Here is a 17823-nt window from a genome sequence, read left to right as displayed (position 1 = left end):
AAACCTCAGGTCAGTTCCTTTAGCCTTAGCTTGGTGCCAATGCATGCATTATTTATGAGTCAGCCAAAGATTTGGGCAGTTTATACACAGAATTTGGAGCACTTCATCTCTGTTTCTGTTCTTGCCAAGTTTTCTCTCCCTCCTTTCCAGCAGCTGTGCTTGTCACAAATCATCCCCTGGTTCCTCAAACCAATAGAGCTATGAGTTTTCTATTGGAATTTTAACCATCTGGAATGGTGGTTACTGCAACCTTCCCTCAGGCTAGAAACCATAAAAATGTGAAATATCTAATGCAGTTCCATTCTTTCAAGGGTTGATGCCCCTCCAGTATTGTTTTTGGTTTCCTTCCAGGGCCTTTAAGTAGGTGCTTTTTTTAATGTTTGGTCCAGAATTTTCAGTAGTGATCTGCAGAAGGGTTGATCCAATAGGAGCTCCTTGCGCATATCTGAATAGAAGCCCTAAGTATCACTGGAATCAATACAAGTGTCTCTACTTCACTCTCTCTGCCTTAGTCTTAAGCCACCATAGCACCAAGACTAAAGCTGTAACTTCCACACTAGTTTCTCCTAATACTTTATCCCCATTAAGCTCATTCTCCACATGCTTAGAACACTTCCATGCGTTGACCTTGGGTCCCCTGTTCCTGCTCTACACACTTCCTGGGATATTTCATCCACTTCTGTATTCAGTTGCCATCTCTTTGCTGATAACTCCTGAATGTGCACATCCAGCCCAGAGTATATCCTATGTATGCAGCTTCCTGCTGGATGTGTCCTTTTATTGATGTCAAAGGATCCTTTAACTTATTATGCCCTAAACTGACATCATTATTTCCCTTCTCAAAACTAGTTTTCTGGGCTTCCCTGGTGGCGCAGTGGTTGAGAGTCCGCTTGCCAATGCAGGGGACATGGGTTCGTGCCCCGGGAGGATCCCACGTGCCGCGGAGCCGGCTTGCTGAGCCTGTGCGTCCGGAGCCTGTGCTCTGCAATGGGAGAAGCCACAGCAGTGAGAGGCCCGCGTACCGCAAAAAAAAAAAAAAAAAAAAAAAACTAGTTTTCTTGTGTCCCTGATCATAATGAATATCTCCACCATCCACTCATTTTCCCAAATAAGAGATCTGGGAGCCATTCTTGATCCCCCCTACTTCCATGCTTAATCTCCAAAATCTCTTGGTATTTATCTCCTTAACTTCTCTCAAAACTGCCCATGTTTCTCCATCTTCATTTCCACTGTTCCCATAGTTTCTAGCCTGGGTTGTTAACAATTGTCTCCTAATTGGCCTTCCTTCTTCTCTTGTCCCTCCCACCCCTTCTATGCCCAGTGGCCAGAATGACATTTTGGTGATACTAGGTTCCCTTTCTTTTCCATAAACATTTTTTACACAGCTTATGAGTTCCTTTTTTTTTTTTTTTTTTGCGGCACGTGGGCCTCTCACTGTTGTAGACTCTCCTGTTGCAGAGCACAGGCTCCAGATATGCAGGCTCACAGGCCCAGCCGCTCCGCGGCATGTGGGATCTTCCCGGACCAGGGGCACGAACCCGTGTCCCCTGCACTGGCAGGCGGACTCAGCCACTGCGCCACCAGGGAAGCCCCATCACCTTATTTTAAATTGCACCTGTCCCACATTGACACTCTGGATCATCCTTAACCTATCTTATTAATTTTCTGCATAGTGTTTATCACCTTCTAACATATGCTGTAGAATTTAATCATTAATTATATTCATCTTCTCTCTCTGCCTACTAGAATGTAAGGTCTGTGAGGGCAAGGACCTTTGATTTGTTTGCTGTTGTATTCCAACTACAGTGCCTGGCACATAATAATTGGTCAATGAGTACTTATGGAATGAATGAATAAACCTACCAAGAACATTATTTTTACTCAGGTTGGTAACAAGACATAGATGCATCTATCACTGTTTAAATTCAACATTATTCTGAAAGACCTAACTGGCAGTGTATAACAAGATAAATAAATGGAAGTTATGAGTATTGGACAGGAGAAACAAAATTTCATTGTTTTCATTTCATGTGATCTGATGGCCTAAATAGAAAATCCAAAAGACGCTAGAGAAAAATTATTAGTGTGATTAGAACTAGTAAATAAGTAATTGGCAAATTTGTTGAATCAGCCAAAGATATGCAGGACTTTATGGAAAAAGTTATAAAACTTTGCAAGACAGAAGAAAATTTAAGGACTTTCCTGGTGGTCCAGTGGTTAAGAATCTGCCTTCCAATGCAGGGGACATGGGTTTGATCCCTGGTCGGGGAACTAAGATCCCACATGCCGTGGGGCAACTAAGCCCATGCGCTGCAACTACTGAGCCCACGTGCCACAACTAGAGAGCCCGCGCAGGGCAACTACTGACCCTGCATGCTCTGGAGCCCATGTGCCACAACTAGAGAGCAGCCTGTGTGCTGCAACAAGAGCCTGCGCTCTTCAACAAAAGATCCTGCATGCTGCAACTAAGACCCGACACAGCCAAAAATAAATAAATAAATATATTTTTTTAATGACAGAAGAGGGCTTCCCTGGTGGCACAGTGGTTGAGAGTCTGCCTGCCAATGCAGGGGATGCGGGTTCGTGCCCTGGTCCGGGAAGATCCCATATGCTGCAGAGCGGCTAGGCCCGTGAACCATGGCCGCTGAGCCTGCGCGTCCAGAGCCTGTGCTCCGTAACGGGAGAGGCCACAACAGTGAGAGGCCCGCGTACCGCAAAAAAAAAAAAAAAATGACAGAAGAAAGTTTAAATAAATGAAGCATGTCTGTGGATGGAAAGACTCAATATTTCAATATTTGAGAAACTTTTTATTCTGAAAATTTCAAAATACACAAAAGTATACAGAATCATATAATGAATTCTCAAGTGCCCATCACTCAACCTTCATAACTGTCAATTCCTGGCCAATCTTGTTTCATCTCTTTTCCCATCTACTCCTCCCAGGCATCCTATTATTCTACCTACAAATATTTCAGCCTATCCCTCTAAAATATAAGGACTATTTAAAAATATATAATCACAGTATCATTATCACACACAAAAATGTAACATTAATTTCTTAATATCATTTCATGCCAGTCAGTGTTTCAATTTCCAGTTGTTTCATTATTTTAACTTGTTGGAATCAGGGTTGTTATGTTTCTTAAGTACCCTTATATTCAGGATCTCCCTTCATCTACTTTATGTTTTTTTCTTTGAAATTTATTTGTTAAAGAAGTCCAAGTTGCGTGTCCTGCAGAGCTTCCCAGAGTTTGGATTTTGCAGATTACATCCCATAGTGTTGGAATGACATGTTCCTCTGGAAGACTCACTATATTTTAAATGGCAATTCTCCTCAAATTAATCCACACATTCAGTGCAGTTTCAATAAAAAATCCAATTTTTTTTATGGTCCTGGAAAAACTTACCTTAAAATTCATCTAGAAGAGTAAAGGGCTAAGCATAGTCAAGACAGCTTTGAAAAGGAAGAGGGGGTGGTGGAACTCTCCTTACTAGATATCTCTAAATTTGAAACACTGTAATAGAGGTGGGGGAACCTTTCAGTTGACCCTTAAAAAGCTCAGGAGGTTAGGGGTGCCCCCTATAAAAGAGACCTCAGAGAGCTCCCTCATCCCTTCCACTATGTGTGGACACAGAGAGAAGACAGCCGTCTATGAATCAGGAAGCATGCACTCACCAGACACCAAATCTGCTGGCACCTTGATCTTGGACTTCCAGCCTGCAGAACTGTAAGAAAGAAATTTCTGTTGTTTATAAATCATCCAGTCTATGGTATTTTGTTTTAGCAGCCTGAACAGAGTAAGGAGTAAGACAGAGCAGGGTCTTGAGACATTTGTACACTCAACATTATTCATAATAGCCAAAAGGTGGAAGCAACTTAGACATCCATCAATGGATGAAGGGATAAACAAACTGCAGCATATAAATACAATGGATTATTATTCAGCCTTAAAAAGGAAAGAATTTCTGACATGCGCTACAACACAGATGAAGCTTGGAGTAGAACAGTGGTTGCCAGGGGCTGGGAAGAGCAGGGAATAGTGAGTTATTGTTTAATGAATACAGTTTCAATTTGGCAGGATGAAAAACTTGTATGCACATGTCATATTTAGGTCAACCATATTAATTTGTTGGGGGGTGGGGATCAAAAACAGTCAAGTATTGGCAATTCCACTTGGTTTGACTTAGTAAAAATAAACATCTTACATGGTAACCATATACACCAAGGAAAGTGGTAACTTTGGGGGAGAGGGGCAGGAAATGGGGGCTTTAGCTCTGTCTCTGACATGTGATTCCTTAAATAAATAAGTAAAATAAAGGTCTGAAGCTGATATGGCAAAATGTTAACGTTGTCTACCTTAACAATATAGACACAAGTGTCTCTACATTACTTTCTGGAACTGGTTTGAAATTTTTCATGAATAAAAATAAAAATCGTGCCTGGGAGAAGAGAAGTGAGTCGGGCCAGTGTAGACAACTGGGTCAAGCAGCTTGACTGGGAATGGAGGAGACGGGGCAGGATCAGGGTTGACCGTTTATTGAGGAGAAGCAGCCCCGGGGTGGGGGTGGGGACTTCACTGGTGGCGCAGTGGTTAAAAATCTGCTTGACAATGCAGGGGACACAGGTTTGATCCCTGGTCCGGGGAAGATCCCACATGCCACGGTGCAACTAAGCCCATGTGCCACAACTACTGAGCCCAACTGCCACAACTACTGAAGCCCACGTGCCTAGAGCCCGTGCTCTGCAACAAGAGAAGCCACTGCAATGAGAAGCCCATGCACCGTAAGGAAGAGTAGCCCCCGCTCGCCACAACTAGAGAAAGCATGTGTGCAGCAACAAAGACCCAATGCAGCCAAAAATAAATAAATAAATAAATTAATTAATTAAAAAACAAAACAAAACAAACAAAAAGAAGCCCTTGGGGGTAGGGGGGAGATTAAAGGTTCAGGAAAGGGGACAGTGGGAAGTTACCCTGAGGTCCCCAAGAAGAGAGTTGGGAGCCATTCCCAGGAAGCAGAGCACCTGAGGCAGAGCTGGAGTGGAGACAAGGTTGCGGCTTCTGTTTGGGGCCCGCTGAGCATGAATGTCCACTGGGGTCCGAGGCAGGAGCCTGAGCTGCACATTCCTCAATTCTCCCCCATCAACGTCCTCTCTTTCCAGTTCAGTCTGTGACTCTGGGTCTCTGTTTTCTTTCTGCTGAGTTCATCCCTCAGCCCCCACCTGGGAAATCCCAATCACATCAAATCCAACCCCGCCCTGCCCCTCCCCCCAGAAGCTTTCACTTGGTGCCACCACGCAGATCCCTTTTTCGCTCTCCCAACTGGTCCTGACTTGTGTCCTTCTGCTGGGAGCACCAGCCTCCCTCTGTCTTTCCTTGTCTCTCTTACTTCTTCCCAAACCGACATGTTAAGAACCAGTTTGATTGACAGAGAGTTCCTGTACCATACAATTCACCCAAAGTGTAGATTTCAATGGTTTTCAGCTCAGAGTTGTGAATCTTCATCACCATTAATTTTGGAACATTTTCATCTCCCCAAACAGAAACCTCATAACCTTTGGCGACCATCCACTGTCTCCCCCTCTCCCCAGCCCCCTGAAACCACTAATCTACTTTCTGTCTCCATGGATTTGCCTATTCTGGACATTTCATATAAGTGGAATCATACAATATATGGTCTTTAGTGACTGTCTTCTTTCACTAAACATCGTATTTTCAAGGTTCATCCATGTTGTAGCTGTGTCAGTGCTTTATTCCTTGTCTGGCTGAATAATATTCCATTGTGTGGCTATAACACATTGTATTTATCCATTCAGCAGTTGATGGATTCAAATGGACTTTTCTCAGGAAATCTCTCCTGATTTATTTCTACCTAATCCTCCTCTCCCGGGCCCGAAGCATTCTGTAAATGGGGATTCCTTGGTGACACGGCCTCTGAGAATGGAGAGAACAGGAGGCAACCTTATGTTTGCAACCTAGCAGAGCCCCTTAGTGGCTGAGTGACTGGCCCTCCTTGGGGCCTTATTTCCTCCTTAATAAAATGTGGACAATGATATTTCCTTCCAGGATTGTGGGAAGTCCTGATCCAAGTGGAGCATGTGGCAGAGTGGCCTGGCATACAGAAGGCACTCAATAGTGCTGGGTCCCTTTTGTCTGTGTCGACCTTGATCCCAAGCTAAGGGTGGGCAGACAGGAACCATACTTCCTTCCTTGCTATTCTGCTGTCGATGTCTGAGTGCGGTGTTCTTTGACGGGAGTCAGACTAAGGAGAGAAGACATAGAAAGGAAAGAAAAAGCAGATATCAAGAAATACCAGAGGAATGTAATAAAAGGATACAAATGAGATAGAAAAAGGTCTGTAGAGCAGGTATGTTTCAGGGTTGAGCGTGGTGAGGCAGGAAGAACATGGGGTTTGAAGGTTTGAAGACCTCTGTTTCAGCCCCAGCCCTGACACATCCAGGTCACTTACCTCTGGGTTACAGGGACGGGTGCCCTCAATTTCCCCCTCTGGGGGTGAGGGGGTGGTATGAGCTCATGGGCCCACTGTTGTGTAAACCATTTACCCAGGGACTCTGAAGGCCAGATGGTGTCCCTACTGATCCAAGCAGGTCCTGGCTGTGGCCTCTCAGTGACCTGACACGTTGTCCCCTCTGTGGGTGAGTGGCCTGGAGCTGCCTCAGGCTGGAGCCCATCCTTCTCGGTGTCCTGGAGGCCTCTAGGACTCAGGGGAACCTGACAGTGTTCATTCATTCATCAAATTTTACAAACCTACCTCTTGCAGGGCACTGTACTATGACTAAGACCTGGCTCTTGCCCTCAAGGGGCCCACAGACTTGGGGTGAGAGGGACACACAAGGCACATTCAGATATAGGATGCCACTGGCCTTGTGTTACTCTGTGACTCTAAACACCTTCTGCCTTCTTGTGCAAATTGCCTTCCTGAATGTTTCTGTTTCTGATTTCCAGGCCTTGCTCTTTGGCCTCGTCAAATATATAGAGATTTCTTTCTTTATTCTTTGCCCAAGAGATTAGCACAGTGGCAGTGCCCTCAGGAGATTCTCAGGGGATATTTGATGGATAAATAAAGACATGAAGGATGAAAAATGAAAGTGTGTGGTATGCCTTCACAGAAGTATGCCCACAAGTGCTGTGGGAGCCCAAAACTGAGCTGGGGGGGCTTCCTGGAGTAGGTGATGTTTGAACTGGGTCTTGGGATTAGAGTTTGCCAGGTATATGTATTCTCAGCGCAGGGAACAGCATTTGCAAAAATATAAAAAGGTCAGAATGGTAAGAACTTCCTAGTGGCTGCGTGGGTGTCGGGGAGTGAGGGTGGAGTGAAGAATAGAAAGTGGAAGGGAGGGATGGGGGGCAGTCAAGATTTTGAACAATATAAAGAGAAGAAAGTAGAAAGATCACTCAGTCTTGACACTTGAAGACAATCACTTTTTTGCATATATATATTTGTTTAAAACAACTATACATATGTTCTTTTTTCCCCCAGACCATATATATATATATATATATATATATGGGCTTTTTTTTTTTCTATGTGTAGGAGCTATTTGTTTCAAGCAGAGTTCTTTCTCTGTTTTTCCAAGAAGTTAACTCTGATGCTGCGTGGGGAGAAATACAGTTTGCAAGGGACACTGAAGTGGGAAGCTGCCATCGTAGCCACTTGGGAGATGCGAGACGCCTCTGGGGCAGTGGGATGGGGACGAAGAGCGGTTTGTCCAGGTAAAGGACCTGGGAAGGCAGGTTGCTTGGTGGGTGGGAGAGAGGGAGAAGTCGGTGCTGTTTCACAGGATTCTAGCTTAGGAAACAGGTTGCTGGTGATACCTTTCGGATAAGGACTTCGGATGAAGCGCTGGCAAGTTGTGAGAAGCAGATAAGGAGCTGAGATATGTGAACACCTTAGATTTTTGTGGAACTGTCCTGCGGGGAGTGGCCACGCGGGCTGGTCTCCCTGGGACCGCACACCTGTCTGGAACACCTGTGGGGTCCAGGTATTTGTCCTGGGGTGGGGGTGGGGGGCGCGCCCCGGTCGTCGAGGCCCTAAGCCCTAATGTAATGGGACCTTCTGGGCCGGGCGCAGGCTGAGCGCGTCCGTCTGGGAGGCAGCGCTCACCAACTCCCGATGCAGGTGACCCCATCTCATCGGGCTGGGGAACAGGGGCTCAGGAGTCTTGCGCCCTCCCTCACTTCACGTGGGGGAGTTCGAATTCCGGCCCTGCCACTTCCTGCCTCAGTTTCCCCATCTGCACCCGCTCGCAGGCGGACCCGAGAGCAGTATGTAACCTGCAGAGGCCACGACACATCGATGGCATCCGGAGAGGGGAAGTGGCCAGGCCTGGTCGCGGAGGAGGGTCGCGGGGCAGGGGCGTGAGGAGCCGGGACCTGGCAGAGTCGCCCTGCGGGACAGGCGGGCCCGGCCGGCGCCGACTCCGCGCCTGGGGGCCCGGCTCGCGACCAGGTCGTAGCCAGAGCCCTCGCCGCCCAGTCACCGTCAGAACAAAAGTGGCGGCGATGCCCGGCGCTCGGCGTCCCGCAGGCCCGGCCCCCGCCAGGCAGCCCAGCAGCCCCGCCGCCCGGCGGCACGACGCACAGCGACCGCATCTTCGGCCCTTTCCGTCCGAGCGTGCTCGGCTCTTTCCGCTGCGGCAGGCGCAGGTGGAGGGGGCGGGGCGGGGGCCGTGCGTGGTGACGCCTCGGGGGGGGTGACGCACCGGCGTGCCCCGCCCCCTCCCCCTCCCCGTTCAGGCTCTGGAAAGAGAAGAAAAAAAACTTTCTTTTTTTTTTAATTGAGGAATCAACAGCCGCCATCTTGTCGCGGACCCGACCGGGGCTTCGAGCGCGATCTACTCGGCCCCGCCGGTCCCGGGCCCCACAACCGCCCGCGCACCCCGCTCCGCCCGGCCGGCCCGCTCCGCCCGGTCCTCGGCGCCCGGTCCGGCGGCCCCGCTCGCCTCTCGGCTCGGCCTCCCGGAGCCGCGGCGGCGGCGGCGGCGGCGGCGGCGGCAGCGGCGGCGGCGGCGGCGACGGAACGGGGGGTGGGGGGGCCGCGGCGGCGGCGGCGGCGGCGGCCCCGCTTCGCGCATTGTTTTTCCTCACGGCGGCGGCGGCGGCGGGCCGCGGGCGGGGAGCGGAGCCCGGAGCCCCCCGGTCGTCGGGCCGCGAGCGAATTAATTAAGTGGGGCGCGGGGGGGGAGCGAGGCGGAGGCGCGGCGGCGGCACCATGTTCCCGGGTACTGCCTGAGCCGCCCGGCCGGGCGCCGTCGCTGCCAGCCGGGCCCGGGGGCACCGCCGGGCCGCCGGGGCGCCCCCGCCGCGGAGTGTCGCGCTCGGGAGGCGGGCAGGGGATGAGGGGGCCGCGGCCGGCGGCGGCGGCGGCGGCGGCGGCGGCGGCGGCCGGGGGCGGGCGGTGAGCGCTGCGGGGCGCTGTTGCTGTGGCTGAGATTTGGCCGCCGCCTCCCCCACCCGGCCCTGCGCCCTCCCTCTCTCTCGGCGCTCGCTCGCGGCTCGCGGCTCGCGCGGCTCGCGGCTCGCTCCTCTCCCCTCGCAGCCGGTCGGGGCTGGCGCCGACCCCCGCCCCGGAGCCCTCTCCGACCCCGCGGCCCGCGCTCGGGGCTGTTTTCGCGAGCAGGTGAAAATGGCCGAAAACTTGCTGGACGGACCGCCCAACCCCAAACGAGCCAAACTCAGCTCGCCAGGCTTCTCGGCGAATGACAGCACAGGTGAGGAGGGGGCCGGGCCGGGGGTAGGGGCCCTGGGGGGTCGCTGTCAGCCCCACCTGGAGGTGAATGCCCCTGGGGGACCCGAACTCAGCGGAGGACCGCGCAGCCCCTTCCCCGGGACCCGCGCCGCAGAGGGGGAAGTTTGTCGGAAGACTGTTATGGGGCCCGAGTAGGGCAACACATGCCCGGGTGCGCTCGGATCGCCCGGAGTTGGTGAACCCTCCTCGCGTGGAGACCGAGTGGTACTTCCAGCGAGAAAAAGTAAAGTGGAGCGTGTCTATTCTGCATGGTGATTCCGTACCCCTCCCTCTGCCGCCGTGTGTCGACACACGCGTGGCTGTCTGGAGGGATGTCAGCGGAGGGTAGGTTTGCTGGTGAGAAAAGAAAATAGTGCAGCCGAAAGGGGACCCGAAGTGTTTTCTGAATTGGTAACACATTCACAAGGCTGCGACCAGAAGACACTCCGAGCAGCAGCCAGCCTGTGAGTTACGACTTAGAAGTTACTTGGAATGTGCTCATTGGGAAAATGCTTAGTAGTTATTTTGAAAACTCTTGTTGCTGGTCACCTAAGTCATTACATTTTTCACAACCCCAAACTTCGTTAGCAAGATGTCATGAAAGTTGCTGTGGAGTGTTTAATTTCACTTGTATGACTTCGGAAGAAAGTTAAATAGCAGATTCATCTGAGCTGCAGTCTCCAAGGGCGCTTGTGTTGTTTTTACCGTGTAGATATATATTAAAAAATTATGTTCAGGAATGTAGGAATTACATTTTTTCCCAAAAAATTTTTTATCAGGGTACTGAATAAATCATTCTTTTAAGCAGCTTCCTTGGAAACTTCCTTAGGTAATCATGTCAGTTACTTAAGAGAAGTATTTTAGTTTTCTGTTCATTTAATAATGCTAGCTTCTTCTGGGCTGGTTCACGGTAGCATTATGAACTAGTTGTATTTCCTCTTTCAGAACTCTCCTTTGCAGTAAAATAAAAACTTGTGCGCTGCTGTGAATGATTTGATTCCCAGCGCAGCTTGCGTTTCTCCACTACGGTCTTGAGTAGCAGCATCTGAAAATCAGTTTATAATGAATGGGTCCAAATTGAATTATATTGCTGCAGCAATGCCTTCAGATTTGCAGTAGACACAGCTGTTCAGCTTGTGCAAATATTTCTGGGACTGACCGCTAGTGTTTTTATACTAGTGGTCTAAAAACCTATTTCTACTGTTGAAACAAAACTTGAATTTTGTGGCTTCAGTTTTAATACAATTCCTAGACTGTTAGTTAAAGTAGAAGTGAGGGAAACAATTTTTTTTAAAAACAAATCAGTCATAAGATTCTTGTCTGGTTGAAATAAATTTGTTAAACAGTGGGGAGGAATCAGTAAGTCTCACGCTATATAAGTCACTAATAATACTCTTTCTAAAAACTGATAAGGAGTTGAGTTTGATGTTAATTTTGTAAAATTGGCTTATCTGAAGTGAGAAATGTGGGAACAACCAAGATTTAAATACTCTGATTTTACTGCCTGAAAAAAACTTATGATTTTACTGCAGAATAGATCTCCTTTGCTTCATTAATCTCGGCATGTTTGAGTGAAAAATCGTTAATCATATGAAACATAGATCGTACCAGACAAGTTCAGCCTTGAAGCTTGTGCTTTGAAACTGGTAACTTTTGAATGGCTTTGCAGCTTTTCTGTTGTTGAATGAGGTTATTGTAGATTTTGTTTTATGAAGAAGGACAAATTAGTAACATGACACGTAACAAAAAGGCTTGTCCCACTATATACTTTCAGCTGTTTCCAAGATGGTGCCCAAAGGATTGGCTTTTGGGTAGTTCTGTTATTGGACGGTCACATATTTACTTAATGTGCTGCTAATCACAACAAAGTTTATCAGAAAGGATTTTCTATTCTTGACCACTTTTTTCCCCTTTTCCAATTTTGATCCTTGTAAGACATTGGGGCTCTTTTATAAATGTGGAACAAAAAAGTCAGTTTTTAACAGTTCTGTTTAAATAATCCAAAGAATAAGTTCACCATCATATTTATGTTGGGTCCTTGGTTGCACATCATCACCATCACTTTATTGTGAGAGGGTCTGTTAGCGTGGTAGGCCACAGAAGGGGTCATCATTGAGCATATTAAAAAAGGTAAAACCTTGTCTCCTATAACTACTAGTCTAAAACAGAGATCTTAAGGATGTATATTAAAGCCAATAAAGAACTAAAGCAATTACATTACACTAGTCAAAGGAGTGAAAGCCTTTGGTTAGGTGGAAAAGTGGGGAGAGACCTGGGAATAACATTCTTGAGAGAGACAGCGTCATTTTAGTGCGGGGAGGTGTGTTTTTGGCTTCTAGGATAAAATTGGGCCAGGCAGAGCAAGGTATGTTCCATGCTCATGTGGTAAAATTTGAGGGAGGGGAGCTCTGCATGGGAAGAGCTGAAGGGTTAGGAGAAGGAGGCGGCCTTGGTGGCCTGAGGAACAAGAGTGACTTGGACTGTCACGATGCAGTGCATTTCTCTGGGGACTGGCCTGTGGAGCCATCAGTGTCAGCTGAGTCCCGGGGCGGGTGTGCGGGAGGGGCAGAATAGTACACCTGATGCTGGGGCGCTTACCAGCCAGGATGCTGCCTGCAGGGCGCTTGTATGTGTGTACACTCCAGTAAGGTAAGGCAGTTACCAGCCAGGATGCTGCCTGCAGGGGGAGTGTGTATGTGCATGCACTCGAGTGAGGTAAGGCGGCATCTCTGATAAATGTCATTGCCACCAGAGACAGATGGGAGAGATCAGTGCAGGCTGGGGAGGTCAGGGAAGGTTTCTGAGGAGAGCATGCAGAGCTGATGCAGAAATAGGGAATGTACCCCAAAGGAAGGTAACAAGAGGAAGAAGGAAAAGCAGTACTTTTCACCCAACCCCAACCTTTCTTCTGGAGTGGCACAGAATTTGATGGTATCAGATGTTGTTGAAGAAGCATTTTCTTGTTTTACATTGAAGGTGTAAACGCTTTTTTACAAATGTCATCTTCCTTTACTTGGCACCCTTTATGAGAAGTAGGATTTTGTGTTACCAGTGTGTGTTTTGGAAACTTTTTTATTTAATATATCCAAATTAAACCAGCATATTAGTGTCTTTCAGCAGCAGGGATTCATGATTTAACAGCGCGGAACAAATAAATATCTAGGCAAGCAGTAGACCTTTTTTGGTCAGCTTTATTGAAGCCAAATTTATGTTCAACAGATATACTATAAAAAAGTTTTGTAGGACTGCCTTTTGAAAGTTGAACACAGGTATGTTTCATCCTGTGCTGTATAAATGTCCCTAAGCAGTTGTGGTTACATTTTATACTGTGAATCCCTTTAAGTGCAAGAGAAAACTATATTTAAAGAAACTTGATGTAAATACTGTTACCAACCGAAATACCTTTTACGGCAAAATGATGACCTTTTAGGTTTACATATCGGAGTGCTTTTCTCCCCATCATCTCAGTTTGGTCCTCACAGCAACCTGTGAGGCAGGAAGGGAAGATACTGTTCCTGCCAATTCCAGTTGAGGAACCAGACTTAAGAGAGGTGATCTGCCCAAAATAACATAAAGCGTAAAAACCAGAATCAAACCTAGATCGTTAAAGTAAATTGATAAATTCATCTTATAAATCTACATCGATAAACCTGGAATTTACTTCAATCATGGACCCGGGAGACTACAGTACTTAGCAAGTTTCAGTAGCATAACTCCAGCAAGTGAATTAAGTCCCTGTAGGGAAAGTTTGTCAGCAGCTAAGTTTCAGTAGCATAACTCCAGCAAGTGAATTAAGTCCCTGTAGGGAAGGTTTGTCAGCAGCTATGGAACAGGAGAGTGTTCTTCCTATTAGGGGCCTGGGGTAGGAGCTCCCCCCTCCCTCTCATTCTGGTGCAGCAGGGTGTTATTCAAGGCCTATACTGGTCTTAACGTTCTTGTTTATTGCAGTGGGTAATTGAGGACCAGTTAGGTTATTTCATCTCGTTACTAAGTTCTGGCTAACTAGGAAATGTGAGTTTTTGTAGAGACTTCTAGGGCTTTTCATGACTTGCTTAGCTTTTACTTAGTAGGAGAGTAGGGATTTTTGAATAACTGTGAGAGCGGTGAGAACAGTGGCCTCATTTGAAGTTCCTTGGGGATGGCAGGTAAGTATGAATCCCACCAAGGGAGCCTTCACAGTAGAGCAAAAGATTGAGAATCACTGCTGTTTAAAGCTTGAATTTGATTCTGTAATTCTCAAACATAATTGAGAATGGCTTGTAAAGGGACTTAGGCTTAATCCTACTATTGGAAGTTGATGCTTACATTGTTAGCCTGTATTTTTACAACTTCTGACTTGTGCCATTCTATTGATAGTTGTGTGACAAAGTGATTGTTTGGGGCTACATAAGTGCCAGCTTTGTGTTTTTACTTAATGTGTTTGAGAACAAAATAGTTTAAAATGATTTTGCCAAAGTATACCTTCCCGTGTTAAGATGAAATGTTCCTTATTGTGAGTTTTGAAGATTAGAAAAGCTTGCTTTAAGCCATTTTAGTTCTTGGGGTAACATTAGTCAGGACACTACCTCTTTATCTCATTCAGACCAGCATTTCAAGTATATTCCAAGGGCACGTGAAGAGATGTTGCTCAACAGAGGTTTTGTGCTCACAAGAAATTGGTCATAGCCGAGGCACTTTCTTGCGGGCCCTCCCAGCCTTAGTTTGCTGATGGGCTGTGAGGCTTGGAGAGAGGGGCTTGCAGTTTGCACCATTCCCAAATACATGGGTCAGCAAGCTTTTTCTGTAAAGGGTCAGAGGACATAATTTCAGATTGCAGGCCACAAGGTCTCTGCTGCAGCTAACTAATGGAAAGCAGCTCTGGACAATATGTACACGGATGTGTGCAGCTGTGTGCCAGTAAAACTAGAAAAACTCTCATTACAAAAACCGGCAGCCAGGTGGTTTGGCCCTCAGGCTGCAGTTTGTGACCCTGATGTAATGTGGGACTGGTGCTCTGAAGATCCTCAGTTTCCTCATCTGTGAAAAAGAGAGGATGACCATCCCCATCTCCAAGGGTGATGGTGAAGGTGGAATGAGATGCTGTGTGAGAAGTGCCTGGTCTGGAGTGAGTGCTCAGTGCCTGGTGCCAGCACCGTCCTGACAGGGGAGAGTGGGTGCACCCTGGTAGCCACGTTTGCTGATGGTTCTGGAAACAGTAGTAGCCATGTATGCGTGTCCACAAAGGCGCACAAGCAGGCAGATCTTTTTGTAGTGTAGCACATTCAGTATATAGCCAGGAGTTCTTTAATCAATACTGTTTATTTTATTTTATTTTTAATTAATTAATTAATTTATTTATTTTTTTGCGGTACGCGGGCCTCTCACTGTTGTGGCCTCTCCCGTTGCAGAGCACAGGCTCCGGACGCACAGGCTCAACGGCCATGGCTTATGGGCCCAGCCACTCCGCGGCATGTGGGATCTTCCTGGACCGGGGCACGAACCCGTGTCCCCTGCATCGGCAGGCGGACTCTCAACCACTGTGCCACCAGGGAAGCCCAATACTATTGATTTTTGCCTCCATTTTCAATTGTATTTTTTTGTAGGAACACGATGGCCATGAAATTTTAAAATTGCAAAAACTTAGGCACTATGGTATGTTCTGAAAATTCTTACTAATTTTGAAGTGTATTTCATGGACTGTTTAAGCAGCAAACAAATATGTGATTCTGTTTCTTTACTGTGTATATTACAGTTCAGTCTGAGGTACCCCTTATGCAGTAGCAGTGTACAAAGGATTCTGGTGATGCCTTCAAGTAGCTTAGAACTATGTTGACAAAGATAAGACATAGAGGCAAAACTTGAGAAAAGAATATAAAATGCAGTCAGGTGCCCAAATGCAGGAGTCAGAAAGGGCAATTGAAGAAGGCTTCATTTATTCACCCAGTGTTTACTGAATGCCCCATGTGCATAAGCCCAGGGCTGGGTGTACAAGTGGAGGTGGCACCTGAGGCAGGGCCTTAGTACTCCTGTTCTGTGGTGCCCCCTGGTCTTCTCTCACTGAGCCAGAGCAAGGAGCCAGGCAGTTGGGGAAGTCTGCTGGGCTTCTGTGCCTTCTGTGCGTGGGGAAAAGCACTCTGGCTACTCAGAGAGTTTCGTCTCCGTGGGTGTGATCTCAGCCCATGGCTTGCATCTAGTCCTCTCAGGTTGTCCAAGATGGTCTCTTAGAAGCTCTCAGGCTCCTGGCCATGCCCTCTGGTTTCCATTACGTGTGCCCAGTGTTCGCTGAGCCCACTCTGAGGCCTTTCCTTAGTGGCACGTCCCTTATCAGAAGACTGTCCCATGCCTGATGGGCTCCCCTGGCCTGCTGTGGCATCCACAGCTCTTGCATAAATTGGGGGAGGGGATGCCATACTTTCCCAATTCAGTCTAAGCTTAGCTTTCAGGATTGTCACATTGCAGCAAGTCATTGATGCAGGAAGTCAGCGCTTGCACCAGTGTCTGTTGGGGGCTTTTGCGTGTTCACCTTTCTGTGGGGGCTGTGATTTGCTGACAGTAGTGCCGGAAAAGAGCCATGTGCAAGGTTGCCCACCTCGAGCTTTGACTTGAAGAGATGTGAATCACAGATTGGGGTGGGAGGGTATCTTTATGAAAGGCATGGAAGTAAGCAAAAGTGGCTTTTTTTTTCCCCCAAGTTCTTAGACAATATGCAGAATGTTGCTGACTTTGAAAAATCTGCCTTCAGGGTGTTTTCTTGTTCTAAATTTGGGAAGTGAGGCTATTTTTGAGCTCTATGTCTAGAAGTCAAATTCCTTTCTTTTAAAACCTTACCCTTAGAAAGACCTTGGATATCATCCCGTGTAACGTTTTCCCCCATGTTTCATTTCCATTAATCAAAAGAATGTTTAGTTGAACCATCACTAAGAATAGTAAAATCTAATGCTGAAGAAATTTTCACTCAGTTAAACCCGACTTTCCTATTTCTAGATGTCCCGTCTGCTGCTCTTTGAAGATCTCTTAATTTGCCAGTCTTTCTAATACACCTGTGTATATAGTAGGTGTTTCTTAATAGTTGTAGCTGTTTAACGGGATTATACAATTCTGTTGTAAAGCAAAAATTTTTTTTTTAGATTTATTTTAATTAATTTATTTTTGGCTGCATTGGGTCACTGTTGCTGTGCACAGGCTTTCTCTAGTTGTGGTAAGCGGGGGCTACTCTTTGTTGCGGTATGCAGGCTTCTCATTGCGGTAGCTTCTCCTGTTGCGCAGCATGGGCTCTAGGCGCGTGGGCTTCAGTAGTTGTGGCTCGCAGGCTCAGTAGTTGTGGTGTCTGGGTTCAGTTGCTCCACGGCATGTGGGATCTTCCTGGACCAGGGCTTGAACCCATCTCCCCTGCATTGACAGGTGGATTCTTAACCACTGCGCCACCAGGGAAGTCCTGCAAAATATTTTTATATTTCAAAAGCTTCCCTTTGCACTGCCCCCAAATATTTTGAATTTTCCTTATAAAAACTGTACCATCTATATGTGTTTTAATTTTGTACTTAGAATAACCAATGAAATAGCAAGAAAAATAAGCTACTGTTTCTTCTGATAGCCTGTAGAATGAGGCTTGAACAATATTTGAATAAAGTGGATTTTGGTATTTGATAACAAACTGAATGATAACACTCAGGAACTATAGAAATATATCAAATAATTGGGGTTTTCTTTGACAGTTATGGACTGTATGCGTTTGACCCAGTTCCTTTGGATTAAAATATTTTGAGTGTTTGTCACTTGATTAAAAGTAGAACCTTCTAACCATGACTCAGAGTTGAAGGAAATGTCAGAGCTTTTTATACTGGGATACAGGTAGTGAGGAAGGAGCCCTGGCCTCCACTCAGTGGACACTGGATTTCAGCTTCCAGCTCATCAGCTCTGTGCCTTGGGCCAGTGACTTTACATTAGAACTTCGTTGGGGAGGGTGAGTCTCATCTCTAAAAGGGATTTTTTCCCCCCCTAGAATTTTCCATTTCTTCTCACTTTGGTTAGCTTTGCATATTGGACTTCTGTGGTTCCTGGCATATAGCTGGTTGCAGCGGCTATTATTATTGTATC

At 47.0% G+C, this 17823-nt stretch overlaps 1 protein-coding gene across 3 annotated transcripts in view; it reads left to right on the top strand.

Annotated features, from left to right (window-relative positions):
• Positions 1-9509: 9509 nt before the first annotated feature.
• Positions 9510-17823, top strand: part of CREBBP (CREB binding lysine acetyltransferase) — a 131804-nt gene continuing 123490 nt past the window's right edge. For all 3 annotated transcript variants that reach the window (XM_079944329.1, XM_079944328.1, XM_079944327.1), the window contains exon 1: positions 9510-9730. In XM_079944329.1, the coding sequence (XP_079800455.1) occupies positions 9646-9730 (85 nt within the window). In that variant the 5' untranslated portion in view covers positions 9510-9645. The remainder of the gene's footprint in view (positions 9731-17823) is intronic.

Source organism: Stenella coeruleoalba, assembly GCF_951394435.1.
Source record: "Stenella coeruleoalba genome assembly, chromosome: 15".
Taxonomy (NCBI): domain Eukaryota; kingdom Metazoa; phylum Chordata; class Mammalia; order Artiodactyla; family Delphinidae; genus Stenella; species Stenella coeruleoalba.
This window is presented reverse-complemented; position numbering and strand designations above follow the sequence as displayed.